Source organism: Siphateles boraxobius, unplaced genomic scaffold (assembly GCF_051911475.1).
Source record: "Siphateles boraxobius isolate OS27281-9 unplaced genomic scaffold, OSU_SipBor_1 19, whole genome shotgun sequence".
In the NCBI taxonomy this organism is placed as follows: Eukaryota; Metazoa; Chordata; class Actinopteri; order Cypriniformes; family Leuciscidae; genus Siphateles; species Siphateles boraxobius.
The window spans coordinates 18,619,077-18,635,533 of record NW_027508799.1 but is presented as its reverse complement, the minus strand read 5'-3'; the positions used below and the strand labels follow the sequence as shown (position 1 = coordinate 18,635,533).

Sequence of the window (16,457 nt, the reverse complement as noted above, 5' to 3'; positions counted from 1 at the left end):
TTGTAAAGAGAAAACGCGCCTTTAGACTGAACACATGCACATGACGTCACCGTTTTCACAAATTCGCGATTTTGTAGTTTACACGGAGACGATAAATGTATTGTTTTCAAATATTGCACTTTGAAACCCCGCTTTCAAAAGTTTGTGCTTTCAGGCCCCAAAAACGCTTTTGTCGTTTTAAATTTTTTCCATAGAGTTTTCCATTTTTAGTTTTAAATAGTGTCGTGTATACAGCCCCTCAGTTTGTCGTCATTGTGTATAATATACAAAGCTGTTACATTACCTTGTGGATAATTGTGACATCTTGGTTTGCCTTCTTCATTTTGTAAATAAACCTGCTCCATCTCGTTGTTTATAAAAAGTTATTACAAAAAATACACCTTCTATATACATATACAACTAACTTGTCAAAATTCTTGTGAAGTTACAAAAATCCTATATGTACTGCAGGGATTTGGCAGATACAAGTTTATCCAAATATTAATACTTGGCAGATTTTCTTAACTAAAAAAAAATAATAATTATCATGGTAAAACATTTTACAATAATTTCAGTCATTCACTGGTTACACCACCCTGACATATTTTATTTTGATATTCACAAAAAAATAGAACTTAAACACTTTTATCATAATAGTTCAGTATTCTGCTCATTGTTTTAATGAATGTTGATGTGCGAAAACCAGTGAGGTTTGTTCTTGCAAATCAAGAAAACGTCTCGGTTACGTATGTAACCCTCGTTCCCTGAGTAGGGAACGGAGACGTTACGTCGGATGACGACGAATGGGGGTTTCGCTTAGAACACCTATCGACTTCGAGTATTACAAAACGAGCCAATGGCGATGAAATGCCATGGGTCTGCGGAATTTGCATAGCGTATCTCCGCCCCACCGCGTGGGTATAAGGAGGACGCCGGCAACATGCAGGTATGTCTTCGCTGAGGAGCCGAGACTGAACTCAGGCGTCTGCCCAGCGGTACAGCGGAAGTGGCAGGGAGACGTAACGTCTCCGTTCCCTACTCAGGGAACGAGGGTTACATACGTAACCGAGACGTTCCCTTTCGTAGTCACTCCGAGTTACGTCGGATGACGACGAATGGGGGTCCCCGTGAAATCACGCCACCTTCACAGCTGTCTTCCAGTGCCCTGCGAAAGTCTGATCCCCTTGTCGTGATACTGGCGCAGACGAAGGAGTCCTACTTAACACAGGAATACCAAGGTACACTGGGAAGCATATCTCAGAGGAGATATGCCGCAGCATGCCTACCCGTAGGGAGGACTTAAGATACACATATGGCCGGAGGGCTACATATGGGTGAACACTGAAGTGACCAGCCCGAGGGGTGGCAACTTTCAACTCCAGGAGGGCAAGATGGCTTGCCAAGGGAAAGACACATGCTCAAGGAGGCTTACAGTGGAAATACACATGTGGGGGTTACTCAGGGAGGAACCATGCACACGGAGGCACCTAGCCGACGCCCAGGCAATAGACACTGGCGCCAGCGTCAACAGTGCAGGAGGAACTCAGGGCTTCAAAGAGGAAGGCTCACCTAAGGAATAATCGCACGTATCCAGTCCGTGGAGTGGAATGGCGAGCAAGCGAAGACACCTGAGCGGGTCCAGCACGAGAGGACACAGGCTCCACTCGGAGATTATAGAATCTGGCGAATGTGTTGGGTGTCGCCCAGCCTGCAGCTCTACAAATGTCTGCCAGCGAGGCGCCATGTGCTAGAGCCCAAGAGGAAGCCACACTCCGAGTGGAGTGGGCTGTCACACCAAGGGGGCACGGTCGGCCTTGCTGTTGGTAAGCCAAAGCAATGGCGTCCACTATCCAGTGAGACAACCTCTGCTTTGAGAGAGCCTTTCCCTTCAGTCTCCCACCATAACAGACAAAGAGCTGGTCTGAGGTCCTGAAACACTGCGTTCTGTCTACGTAAGCGCGGAGAGCGCGTACTGGACAGAGCAGTGCCAAGGCTGGGTCTGCCTCCTCCCGGGGCAGCGCTTGCAGGTCCACCACCTGGTCCCGGAGGGGAGTGGTGGGAACCTTGGGCACATATCCAGGCCGGGGTCTCAGGATCACGTGAGAGTGACCGGGCCCGAATTCCAGGCACGCTTCGTCAACGGAGAATGCGTGCAGGTCCCCTACCCTCTTGATGGAGGCCAATGCAACCAGGAGCGCTGTCTTCATAGACAGGAACTTAAGCTCAACTGGTTGCAGAGGCTCAAAGGGAGCCCTCTGCAGGGCATTTAAGACCACTGAGAGGTCCCAAGAGGGAACGAGAGGAGGGCGAGGAGGATTCAGTCTCCTCGCTCCTCTCAGGAACCTGACGATCAGGTCGTGCTTCCCCAGAGACTTACCTTGAACTGCTTCGTGATATGCGGCGATAGCGGCCACATACACCTTCAGGGTGGAGGGAGACAGCCTTCGCTCCAACCCATCTTGCAGGAAGGAAAGCACGACAGAGATCGAGCATCTCCTGGGGTCTTCTCGACGAGAAGAGCACCAGTTGACGAAGAGGTTCCACTTCAACGCATAGACATGTCCCGTGGACGATGCTCTAGCGGAAGTGATGGTAGCCGCCACCGCTGGTGGCAGGGAACTCAAACCTGACTCGTCCCGTCCAGGAGCCACACGTGGAGCCTCCAGAGATCGGGTCGAGGGTGCCAAAGGGTGCCCCGTCTCTGAGAAAGGAGATCCTTCCTCAGAGGAATTGGCCAAGGAGGTACTGTCGCGAGGAGTACCAGTTCGGAGAACCAGGTCCGGGTGGGCCAATACGGCGCAACCAGAATGAGCTGCTCCTCGTCCTCCTTGATCTTGCACAAGGTCTGTGCGAGAAGGCTCACTGGGGGAAACGCATATTTGCGTAGGCCCCGCGGCCAGCTGTGCGCCAGTGCATCCGTGCCGAGAGAGCCCTCAGTCAGGGGATAGAACAGGGCGCAATGGGTCGAGTCGTGAGAGGCAAACAGATCTATCTGTGCGTCCCCGAACTGGTCCCAAATCAGCTGCCGACTGGGGATGGAGTCTCCATTCGCAGGAGATGGGCCGAAACCGTGACAGCTCGTCGGCTGCAAGTTCCGATCTCCCGGAATGTAGATAGCACGAAGGGACCTCAGGTGCTTCTGACTCCATAAGAGGAGGTGGCGTGCGAGTTGCGACATACGGCGGGAGCGTAGACCACCCTGACGGTTGATGTACGCTACAGTCGCGGTATTGTCTGAACGGACTAGTACGTGTTGACCCCTGAGCAACGTGAGGAAACGGTGCAGGGCAAGGCGTACTGCCAGCAACTCGAGGCAATTGACAAGCAGAAGGCGCTGGGGTCCTGTCCAGGAGCCCGCGGCAGCATGTCCGTTGCACATGGCGCCTCAGCCCGTGGAAGAGGCATCTGTGGAGACAACAACATGCCTGGAAACTCGTTCTAGGGGAACACCGGCCCGTAGAAACTGAGGTTCCACCACGGGGTGAAGGTCTGACGACAGGTCGGAGTTACTGTAACTCGGAGCGTGCCATGATGCCATGCCCACCTCGGGACTCGATCGCGAAGCCACAGCTGAAGCGGTCTCATATGAAGCAATCCGAGCGGCGTTGCCGCAGCTGCAGATGCCATATGCCCCAGGAGCCTCTGAAACAATTTCAGTGGGACCGCACTCTTGTTTAATGGCTGAGTGGAGAAGGCGACCAAGTCCATGCCGAGAAAAGAGCTCCCCTGCACGGGGCAAAGTTTACTCCTTTCCCAGTTGACCCGAAGGCCCAGACGAGCTAGGTGCCGGAGCACTGGGTCCCTGTATTCACAAACCTGGTCTCAGGAGTGAGCTTAAGACAGCCAGTCACCGAGATAGTTCAGGATGCGAACCCCGTGCTCCCATGGAGGAACAAGGGCTGCCTCAACAACCTTGTGAAGGCGCGAGGAGACAGGGCTAGCCCGAATGGGAGAACAGCGTACTGACATGCGCGCGCCCTGACAGCAGAACGTAGGTACGGTCTGAGTCGAAGGAGAACGGAGACATAAGAGTAGGCGTCCATCAGGTCGATCGCTGCAAACCAATCCTGTGGCCGCACACATCCAGAAATGCGTTTGGCCAGGAGCATCTTGAACGGCAGCCTGAGAAGGGAGCGGTTCAGATGCATAGGTCCAGGATTGGCCGTAACCCACCAGACTTCTCCGGGACAATGAGGTAGGGACTGTTAACCCGGACCTCATCTCGGCTGGAGGGACAGTCTCAATCGCACCCTTCGCCAGTAGGGAGCAACCTCCGCTCTCATGATAGGGGCATAGCCACCGACGAAAGTGGAGCGGACTCCCGTGAAGACGGGAGGAGACCGTGCGAACTGAATCGCATAGCCGAGCCGATGGTTCGCACGACCCAGCGGAACAGATAGGGAGCTCTAGTGCAGGCTCCCAACTGTGCCAGCGGAGTGAAGAACCACAGACGTCCCCCCGGTGGTGCAGCGAAGCGGAAATGACCAGCCCAGACGAGGGCGGCATAGCGGCCCGGTGTGGGGGCAAGGTCATAACCGCACCCTGACAGAGGAGGCCAGGGAAGGACCAGCGTTCCACGGGGGCCTGCTCTGTCAGGGGTCTGGCGACAGAGGGGGACAGGGGCGAAACGGTCCGTGGACGGCACGCCGTGTCAACCACCTCTGGGGCAGAGGGGGAAGAGGAGAGCACGGCTTGTGGGCGGCGCTCTGTGTCGTCCGAGAACTCTGTATGCTCAGAGAGGAGAGAGTCAGTTCTTCCTGAATAAGGATTCTTCCCCAGCCCTCCACCGGGGAAAGGAGTGGCCCTGCTACCAACTCCTGGAAAGAACTGAGTCTCATCTCTGAGCAGCCCATCTCAAAAGTGCCGCTTAACCCGGCGTTTAGCGGGGTGCGGGGCTGGAGAGGGCTGAGGCATCCCCCTACGGTCTTCCAGAGCCAGGCCCGGGTGAACGGGCGGGGTTGGAACCGTGGGAGGGAGCCTTCGGCGGTGGGCAGACTGAGGGATCTGAGCGGACGGCGGGGCCGTCGGGCAGAATAACCTCAATCTGCTCACGGGCGGTTGAGAACTGTGGGCAGAAGCACTCAACCGCACCGCCGAAGAGGCCGACCTGGGAGATGGGGTGTCGAGCAGACGGGTCCGCCCGACATCTTGCACATCAGACCGGTCAGCCCCAAACTGGTGAACATCACCTGACTCCGAGAGCGTACGGCCACTTTCGTCGCTCGGAGAGCAAGGTCAGTGGCGGCGCGCAGCTCACTGAAGAGCCTCGGGTCAGTCCCGCCCTCCTGCATGTCCATGAGCGTCTGGGTCAGGTAGACCAGCAGAACGGTCATGGGATGCAGTGAGGCAGCTGCCTGTCCTGTGGCACTATAGGATTTCGCCACAGATTACTGTGACGAAAAGAACTACAGGCTTGGACGGGTGCTTAGGATTGCGCCGGGAAGCACTCTGAGGACACAGTAGCATGGCAACAGAGCGTTCAACCGGGGGAACCCCAGTGTACCCATGGGCAGCGGCCCCTGAGGGGAGGAAAGGCGGATGAGACCAACGAGAGGACCCGTGAACTCATCATGCACGTCCGGGAGGAAAGATATTGGGGTTTGCCGTGGACGCGTCGGCGGCCTCACCCAAAAACCAATCGTCCCGGGAAAGCATGGCCATCATCTCCGGATCAGACTCAGGCACAGCCGTATGCACACCAAGGGGTGGCAGCTGTGAAGAGTCGTCATTTCCAGAAGAATCAAGCCCACCTAGTGATGCTGCTACAGACACAGCATCATCCTCTGTAGCTTCAAATGAAAACACACGGGCCACCCGTGGGTAGACTCGTGGAATCATCAGTTCGCTAGCGGGCACCGTCATTAAAGAGGGGGGGCTGGGGCGTGGACACAGAGTCGGCGCCTTGTTCCAGACCAACACCCTCAGGTCACCCTGTCCACCAGCCGAAGATCGGGTAGTGGATGAGGGGACTCTCACTCTTGCGAGTTCACCGAGTCTCGACCTATATATGACGCGATGATCACGTTCCCAGAGAGAACATGAGTCATCCACGAGCGCTGTTCAAGCATGATCAAAGCCCAAACACACTAGACAGCGCTCGTGCCCATCAGAGTCCGATACCAGTCCGCTGCAACCAGAAATGCACGGGCGAGCCGTCTTTAAAAAGACGTGCCGCGTGCGAGCTCTTTTATGAGAGGAGAAAAAAACTCCGCGATGTTGAAGCGCACAGGGAGACACACACACACTGGCAGATCACTGCACAGATCAGCAGGCACTGTGAGCTCGCTGCAGATCGCCGTCACACCAACACCGGAGAGAGAAGCTCGTCTCATAGAGCGAAGTCAGAGATGATTGTGGAGTGAAGAAATATTCTTGGCTCCGAAGCGAAAACATACCTGCATGTTGCCGGCGTCCTCCTTATACCCACGCGGTGGGGCGGAGATACGCTATGCAAATTCCGCAGACCCATGGCATTTCATCGCCATTGGCTCGTTTTGTAATACTCGAAGTCGATAGGTGTTCTAAGCGAAACCCCCATTCGTCGTCATCCGACGTAACTCGGAGTGACTACGAAAGGGAACATGATTTAGCGTCCATGTTCACCATATTTGATGAATGAATGTGCAGAAAAAAAAGAGTGCCACTGATGAACATACAAACATGTATATGCATATTCTTCAAGTTATATAATCATCATGTGTCAATATTTTAGAATCTATAAACTCAACTTCAATCCACTACTGAACACAGAAACCAAATATAGGCACCTTTAAGAATCCCTTAATTAGCACTGACCCTAGTCAGACAAGCCTGTGTTTGTCCATGATAAATGATGGATCCGCGAGCGAGCTGCAGTTATCTTTATTTGACTGTTTGATGAAGGTAGATATGGCCTCATTTGATATTGTAAAAAATATAAGTCAATAAAATGTTGTGATTGTGCAAGAAAAGCTTAGAGCAGCTTTTTACTGAAATTTCAACTTTAAAAAGAGTCTTTGTTCCATCTGAGAACAGAAGCAGTCTTTGGGGAGAGAATGTAGTGAGTGTAGATAAAGTCCTTTTAAGGCCATTTTCTTTCTTTTGTAGGTTATAAACACCCAAGCGCATTAAAGACAGATATCCTGAAACTGCCTGAAATTTTCAAACTGCCTAGATTGTTTTACGAATAGCTCGTATTTCACATTATGAATATAACTGGATGAAAGCAGGATCACACATGTGCCTCAAATCACGTTAAAAACGTTTTTCCCCAGCCTGTTCCATTCAATGCACATGCTCGTTCTAGAGTAAAAAAAGAAGCCCAGCTGGCTCTTTTTTTTTAAATAGAAGTGGAAATTCCTGTCCTTCTGTTACCATATTCAGTGTTGCAAATGAAAAAAAAAGAAAAAAACTCTTCTCTTGGTGTAGTAAGTGTGTTTGGCCAGCAGGACGGCACTGTTGTTCTCTGGGAACTTGTATTGGACTGTCATTGCCTTGTTGTTTCAAAGAAGAAATAAAAGTTCAAATTGGCTGCTTCTCAAAGTCTATAAAAGTCATTTTTAATATCACGTAGGTGTCTCCACGTCACTGGCCACGACATGTCTGATAGATGTTTCATGCTAATAGATCGCTCCATGCTTAATGTTGTGTTAACCGTCAGGAGCTTTTCGCAGCCATCGGTAAAACTGCTGCTGGAACAGGATGTGCCAGTTTACATTAGCTTGAACGATCTCAACGGCTCGAGCGAACGCAGGTGCCGACTCTCCCCCGCTGGTCAGGATGAACTCTTTCAGCTGAGGAGAATATAAACAATTTTCATTAACATGATAATCGTATTGTGTCTGATGGATCAGATATAGAGAGTTTTGTGTGTAAGTGGCACCTTCATCTCTGATAGTTAAACAGCATCAGAATATAAGACGCATTTACATGCAAATGCCTGACATGTAATTTAGCAGATAACAGTGATGTTTATGATAATGAGGAGTGGGAATGGATTTGAAGTAAACAGAATTATCTGTGTTGTTTTTGTGTTTAGACACTTGGGTGTCTGTCAAAAAAAAGCCTCTAACATCAATTACAAACATGAAAATCTCATTAAAGATCTCCATTTACAAATAACATGTTACGAAAAACGATTCCCAGTTCCTGAGGTCATGAGATCGACATGAACTAACATGTGCTGGGATTAAGTATTTAAGCTGCAAATTTGGTCTTGAATTATTTAAAAATTGCTGTTCGTTGAAAATAAATAAAACAATCAATTGAAACCTACGGAGTTCAAAGTATCACTGATCTAATGGTGAACCTGTGGATGAAGTGCTCTGGCAGCAGCTGATTGTCAATGACAGTATGCTAATGCTCTGTTGAAGAAAACACTGAGGGGGATCGTATTATCGCTGTATGAATGATAAATTGTGGAAGGCAAAGTCAGCTGGATGAGAAAGTGCTGTGCTGCAGTGAGAAGCATCAGCAGTCTGTGTCCTCTGGGACTGAAGCTGAATGAATTTAAATAAGTGAATATACGTTCCATTTCCTCTAATTTGGTTAAGCAGTTACATTGAGGAAATAACCCAACGGAACAGACCAGAGCACATTTCTGCAGGCTTCAAAGTTTACTTTTAATAATTACTCATCAATCAAGTGCTTTAGATTGAATGGAGGTGAATAAGCCTGAGGATGGTGTATAAGTCCAGACTCACCTCATTCATCTCGGCCTCAGTGTTGAGAAACTCCGTCACGCCGCTGATTAATTTTGAGTTCATAAATAAAGCTTCTCCATACCTGCGAATGAGAGACATGGAGTTCAAGCTCTGTCATTAAAAACACTGGAGCACCATTTTAATGAGCTCAGTACCAAATAAACACCAATAGATATTTCCCATAATGCACTCTGGTCCTACAACCACAAAAAAATAACATTGACTAATAAATATCTTTATTGACTAATATGAAATTCATATCAGGGACTGAGAGGAAGGTTAAAGTCACTGATGAACAGAGAAGCTACATTCACCTGGAATTCAATATGTCCCACTTCTCGCGGAAGTATCTCCATGCTAAATGTCTTCCCAGCGGATTGCGGCCCACATGTATGATGACATCGATCACGTCCTGATCCGGCACCAGGTCAGAGGTGAGGGACAGATTCAGGAGCCTGTGGACAACACAATAAATAAGAGTTTCCTTAGTTATCATATTTGTGATATCTTGACTAAGTGTGCTATTTGTAATTAATTTTGCTATCATTTCTGTGCTAGTTTTAAGCTCGGGTAAATCTGAGATACAAAACACATTATTCTTCCCCGTTTTCATTAAAGACAGCCACTGACAGGCCTGGAGAATCACAATTATTCAAATATGTTCTCAATACTGTGATTCAGCATCTTCAAAAAGTAATTAACCTGAGAAGCCCAAATCAAATGCAGACAGACCCATTTGATTCAAATTGGTGCGAAATGTCAAGTAGATGAAAAAGGAAGAAATAGGAAATGAGATGTTACACAAAGACGCTTCCACGGTGCACAAGTTTTCAATTTGCAATAACAAGTGGGGTAATTGCTTCACTGTGGTTTGGTCTCTTATTTCAGTTCAACTGCTCTTTTGGGCTTTTGACTTTCTATCGTCGTCGAGTCATTTGTGGCACCTTTTCACAAACACCCTGGAGATTATCGCCACGGCGACAAACACATCTGTGTGTGTGGACGGCAGCTTCACAGCTCGCAAAGGTGACATGCTGCTTCCTCTGTGGACAAGTGTGAACTCTTTCAGAAGAGTTTCTTTTGCTGTACTCATTCTACGATCACTTTTTTATGTTCAGATCAGCATGTTTATTTTAGCATACTACTGTCTTGAGTATACAGTATGTACACTGTGCACAGCATGTACATTTTCTATATGTGAAGGATACCTACATTTAACGAAATACAGTATACAAACAGAACACACTATATGTAATACTGTATCCCACAATGTAATGCGCTTAAACTGACCATCCATTCCAAGTGTTTATACATCTTTGTTGATCCAGAAACAACATTCCAATCAACCAATCAGATTTGAGGGACAAGTTTACAGTTTAAGTAAAGTTCAGGCTTACAACCAGGGTTTGGTGCTTCTACATCAGTGTCATTCACCTGTCAATTCCCTCTGATTTTAGGGATAAGTTATGGGGTTAGGTTTAGGGGTGAGGATATAGTCAGGACTAAATTTTCAAACAGGAAAGTTGTTCCAGGATCAACTGAATATGTTGACCCAGGAACGAGTCTAACTCCACAAAATCAGGACGTGCCATTATTTACAATATTTTACATTATTTAAATAAAAAATGGTATACTGTAGACAGTTCACAGTAGTCAGTAAGCAGTACACTACGTTATTTTTCATTCAGTCTCTAAGGCTGCACAACATAGCAGTCAGATCAGAGGTGAGATCAGCAAACACACACACACAAATTCCAGTATCGGAGAAAAATTGTATTCAGCCCACTAGATCACAACACACGTCATCCAAAAAAATAATAATGGAGGAGGGGGATACAATTTACTTCATGCCATTGAAATCAAAACTAAACAAAGAGTCCATACACCCCATCCTTCAAACTCAGTGATTGAAGCACGGTTACAAGCTCACTCCAAACACAGGCCAGTTTTCTCTGCGGTAGATTAAATATCACAAACACACACACTCTCACACACAGCTCATCTGGGACGGGGGGCTTTGCTTGTGCATGCTGTGTGAAATTTAAGTGCATCTAAAATCAGTGAATTGCTGCTGGAGGTCCTGTCTTTTAAGTCCAACACTAGAGCAAAGGTGGACGTCTGAATGCTGCAGTAGTCATGAAATATTTTATCTTGACTGTTCCAAGCTGGTGGAATGACCTGCCTATCTCAACCCCAGCTGCTGAGTCTTTAGCCATCTTCAAGGATCTACTAAAGATGCATCTCTTTCGCCAACATTTGACTCAATAATATTTACTATTCTATATCTATTATATAAAAAAATCATTGCTATGTGTGCTGCACTGGTCTAGCTGAAAATGACATTTACATATTTTTGCCCTATTGTTGATTTGACTGCTTCTATTGCTCTCTTCATTTGTAAGTCGCTTTGGATAAAAGCGTCTGCTAAATTATTAAATGTAAATGTAAATATTTCAGCCCTGAGGGGCTCTGAATGAAATGATGCCACCAGCAAAAAGACAGGTCCCTGACAGATTATGTAGTTTTATACTTAAATGGCTTTTTAAAGGAGAATCACCATTTACTGAGTAAGTTAGACTTAGACTTTTTAATCAGGGTTTAAGGAATCACTCCTTTGAGACTTAATTTGAGGGAATTACTAAGACTTTTGCACATTTGAATCATGATAGTGCTATTGAGAAACATCTAATCTTTCCAAAGTCAAACTGTTCAGGTAGACAGGTATGAAGTCATGGATATAACACAAATCCAATTGGGCAAATTAGGGCTGAGTGGTTACATGTTAATTTATACACACTAAGAGATAATTATGGGGTATTCAATAACATGCAACAGATGTACATTAAAATTAGTTTATAAAACGGAAGATTTTTTAAGCTTCCTTACTGGACTTCGTTTACTTCTGAAGTTTAATACATAATCAGATCTTCATTATGTGGCACTGAAACAAATCGTATTAATGAAAGATATTTGAAGCACATAAAGCAACACTAAACCCTCTCTAGGCAACAATGGATGAGGCATTACCATCACAATGAACAGAGATGCCAAACACCTTTATTTCATGGGAATTCATTAAATGGAAGAAAAAAAGAAGTGTAGAGCTCCAGATATCAACAGTTAAAAATTCAGTTACAGGTTCTTCACACATCATGCTTACACCATGCATTGTAGCAATAGGTGCCAGTTTCTAACTAACATGTGAGTGTTGCTAGTGGCTGTTTTTTATGAACAATGATTTCTGGCACTTTCAACACTATCACATCACTACTGCTGCTCTCACCCCACATCATTGTTGTGTGGTGGGGGAAAAGGTTTCTTGGCATGTCTATGCACATTTCCTGTGCTTCATGTGTTCCTGGGACCTGGAATAGGATTAACAATTTTTTAAAAAATAGTCCTACCCACAGTTAACCCTTACCAATAACCATTGTTGTAGGTCAAGCCAACCTAATATAAGCAAGGAACAAGAGCAGAGGATGGTCAAGCTCAAGACTGATACCACTTGCTGCTGAGTCCATGAAAATACCATATTTTTATTGGTCCTAATCCAAGACCACACATTGATTCAGGAGCATGTAGACTCAGTCTTGACTCAGACCTCTTCTGGTCTCAGTCTTGACTCAAACTCGACCCTCATCTGGTCTCAGTCTTGATTCAACTCGACCCTCTTCCCATCTCGGTCTTGACTCGGACTTCAATGAGCTGGTCTCGACTTCATCACTGCCAATAACTACCACTAAATCAGAAGGAAGTGAGCATTATATTTAAAGCTTCAATACTCAATGAAACAGAAACCTGGTTTTAGACCACAATAATTTGTTAATTTGGTTTGGGGCCTCCTGTTGTCGCCAATACAGCATAAATTAATCTTGAGAATGACAGACACAATTCAAGTGGTACGTTTTTAAGCTATTCCTCTTGCAGAACAGTGGCCAGTGCAATATGTGATACTGGTGGCCAAGTTTACTGACTCGACTATCCAAAATTCCCCAAAGTAATATTCAGATCTGGTGACCAGGCCATGGGAGATGTTCAACTCAACTTTCATGTTCATCAGACCATTCTGTCACCAGTCTTGCTGTGTGTATTGGTGTATCATCATGCTGATACATAGCCCCACCTTCAGGGTGCAATGTTGGAAGCATTGGGTGCAATGGTTTGGTAGACCTTGGCAGTGACGCACCCATCTAGCACAAGTAGTGGGCCTAAGGAATTTCATGATATTGCAGCCCAAACCATCACTGATCCAGCCTGTGCTTTACTCTGGGCATGTAACATTCTGGGTGTTAAGACTTTTGGGGGAATCTCTACATCTTAACTCACTCAGATGTGGGAAAGACAGTGAAGGTGGACTCAACAGAGAACAATACATTTTTCAAATTTTCCACAGGCCAAGATTTCCACCATTGGCATCATTGAAATTAACGTTTGGCATTGGCACGAATGACCAAAGCCACCTTGCCAGCCCTGGGGTCGAAATATTCCACCTGAGGCTGGACACCCCAGTGGTCTCCTTATGCATCCCACGGGTTGTATTCTCTGAGTCCTCCTTTTATACCCACGAGGTGGGGCAGAGTTGCGCCATGCAAATTCCGCAGACCCATGGCATTTCTTTGCCATTGGCTCATTTTGTATACTCGAAGTTGATAGGCTTTCTAAGCTAGACCCCATTCGTTGTCACGACAGAACATCTCCGTTCCGTACTCAGGGAACGAGGGTCGCATACGTAACCGAGACGTTCAGCTGCCTGACTTTGAGATGTTGTATCTAGGGGTACTGTGTATGACACCCGGGTCATGGATCACTGAGAGCTTGTGCTCATTGATTTTAGCTTCAAGGAATGCAATTGCCACAATATAAAAAAATGAAAATGTTCCTTGCTGACTTTAATGTGATGCATAGTATTATAACATAATGATAAAGATGCCTGGATGTAGAGCACAAAAATATGTGCTTCCTAAGTGCGGTGCAATTTATCTTTTTCCTCTAGCAAGGAAAACCACCTCTCAACTGACTCACACAGAAGATTCCCACAGGAATCAGTTTGTTGAGTGCTGAACACTCACTGAAGAGAGGGGTCAGGGTGGGCCTCTTTATATGAGCAAGTTTCTTTCTCTCATAGCATCTATAAAACAATGACCAAATGAAACTGAATAAATGGAGATGTCAAACCCAAAGTGAATCCGAAGAGAACTGCTTCAAAATATGTGTGGGCTGTGAGATCCTCGTCTGGGCTGGACAGGGTGTAATCCGTCACCGCCCTCATCCAACTATTGAGTCGGGAGAGGATTTAAGGCGCCATGGAGACTTGTGGGAAAAGCTCCTACAGCAGCCATTGTTTTTACAGCCCTGTCAGAGTAGTGAGTGCAGCTATGCTGTTGTGAGCGACATGATGTGGTGGAAGGGATTGAATCGGATTACTTCATGAGGTACAGCAGACTACAAACAGAGTTATAGTCAGAGGAGTGTCGTACATCCTCCAGAGACTTACAGATACTTCTTGCTATCAATAGAATGGCAATTTGAAAGGTTTTTTTTAGATGCTAAACCTTCCCGCTAAGACTGATTGAGCAATGTGTTATACTCCAGTACAACTTGTTATTTGAATTTCTTTGCCTCATCATGTTATTGTCAATGAGTCGGTAAGAGTGTTGATTGACCTGTTGAGCAGGAAGACGTTGCCACTGCAGGTCAAGGCCTCCAGAAGAACCTTCTTTTCAGAGATGGCTGTAGAGGAATGAAACTTCATCCAGATAAACTCCCACACGTCCTCATCCATCAGAGACACGCCTGTGCAGTACACAATGTCCCGCACATTAGGTGGAATCCTGTGAGACAGAAGATTGAAATATCTGATTGAAGTCACAAGCTGAATTTGCATTCATGGCTGGATATTTTGAGGTAAACATTCACATTCAATAAAGTGAGCATTTAAATACATTTAACATTTACAACTGTATTGATGATGCCAAAAATATAGTTTTACTATTTTATGTCACATAAATACAAAGGTTGACTGGAGTGAAAAAGGATGATACATTGATTATGGCCAGCAGCTTAAGCTGAAGCTAAGCAGGGTTGAGTATGGTCAGTATCTGGATGGGAGACCTCCTGGGAAAACTAGGTTGCTGCTGGAAGAGGTGTTAGTGAGGCCAGCAGGAAGTGCTCACCCTGTGTCCTGTGTGGGTCCTAACACCCCAGTATAGTGATGGGGACACTCTATTGTCAAAGAGCACCGTCCTTCGGATGAGACTTTAAACCAAGCTTCTGACTCTCTGTGGTCATTAAAAATCCCAGGATGTCCTTCGGAAAAAAGAGTAGGGGTTTAACCCTGGCATCCTGGACAAATTTTCCCATTGGCTCCTGTCCATCATGGCCTCATCCCCATACATACTGATATGCTTCATCACTCTGTCTTCTCTCCACCAGTAAGCTGGTGTGTGGTGGGCGTTCTGGCGCAATATGCCTGCTGTCGAATCATCCAGGTGGATGCTACTCATTGGTAGTGGTACCCCCCCCCTTATGTAAAGCGCTTTGAGTACCCAGAAAAGCGCTATATAAATGTAACGAATTATGATTTTATTATTATTATTATTAGCATATATGCACACTGAATGCTGCAGGTGATTAGCATTTCTCACTGTGACAAAGTTTGCTCATTAAACATTTACTGAGGGTTATTTTAGATTCACACGCCATTAGATCACATTGTGTTCACACCTAATTCTTGTTTACATTTCCCTGAAGAGAGTTTTTTTTTTCACAGCAGAAGTTTCAGAAAATCCTCAGGGTTGTTCAAAGATAACAAGTCACAAGTCAACGTTTCACCTCTAGAAGAGTCAATGAAAAACAGTGTGAGTGTAATTCTTGCATGTTTTATTTGTTATGCTTATGTGAAAAGTTCAGCTTTGTTTTTCTGTTGCTGTCTATTGTATAAATGTCAACTGTTCAAGTGGCATTCTGCTGTCTGCAATAATTTTGAATCACTTTGAACATTGTCACAGTATATATATATAGTATATATATACACACACACACACACAGTATCTCACAAAAGTGATTTTACCCCTCATATTTTAGCAACAATTTTAATATATCTCAAGGGACAATATTATGGAAATGAAACTTGCATATATTTTAGAGTAGTCAATGTGGTGCTTGTATAGCAATATGTATTTACATATTTACTGTCCTCTGAAAATAACTCAACATACAGCCATTATTGTCAAAATAGCTTGCAACAAAATTGAGTACACCCTAAGTGATAATAGTTGTACATCGTTTAAAGGTACAATATGTATAATAAAATATCCAAAAATCACTTGCAAAGTGTGATATATTTCCTGCATTTGTGTACTTACAATATCCCAAAAGTTACCAATGAATTTTAATTTGAGAGAAATTCCAATTTTAAATAATGGCTCGTCCCTGGTCATTGTCGCCTGTCAATGACGTAATATCCGCGCTATCCCTGCTTTCCCCTCGTACTGCCATAGTAACCATGGCAACAGACGTGGACAATTGTGTTACATCTAGTGGCACGCTCACGCTGTTGTTGTTGCGTTCAAACATTATGGACCATGGCAAGCAAACTTTGGGACAAAAGGAGAAATAAAACTAGGATCAATATCAGCGTAGCGTTTTCGAGATGCCGAGAGCTTCACGTCCGCGACTAACTTCGACTTGACAGGGACTCCGCTCTTGCATGTACTTTAGCCTATTAGACAGGTGAGCAAATGTACAGAAAACTAATCAATGTTATATAGCTCAACATGATGAAATGTTAGAATATGA

The 16,457-nt window shown here is 45.8% G+C and overlaps 1 protein-coding gene across 1 annotated transcript in view; it reads right to left on the bottom strand.

Moving 5' to 3' along the window:
• Positions 1-565: 565 nt before the first annotated feature.
• LOC143741709 (thyrotropin-releasing hormone-degrading ectoenzyme-like) overlaps positions 566-16,457 on the bottom strand; it is a 139,465-nt gene continuing 123,573 nt past the window's right edge. Inside the window, exons 16-20 of the mRNA XM_077234036.1 lie at positions 14,324-14,491; positions 8,975-9,115; positions 8,661-8,742; positions 6,561-7,751; positions 566-716 (exon numbers count right to left, since the gene is read on the bottom strand). Coding sequence (XP_077090151.1) covers positions 7,608-7,751; positions 8,661-8,742; positions 8,975-9,115; positions 14,324-14,491 — 535 coding nt within the window. The 3' untranslated portion in view covers positions 566-716; positions 6,561-7,607. The remainder of the gene's footprint in view (positions 717-6,560; positions 7,752-8,660; positions 8,743-8,974; positions 9,116-14,323; positions 14,492-16,457) is intronic.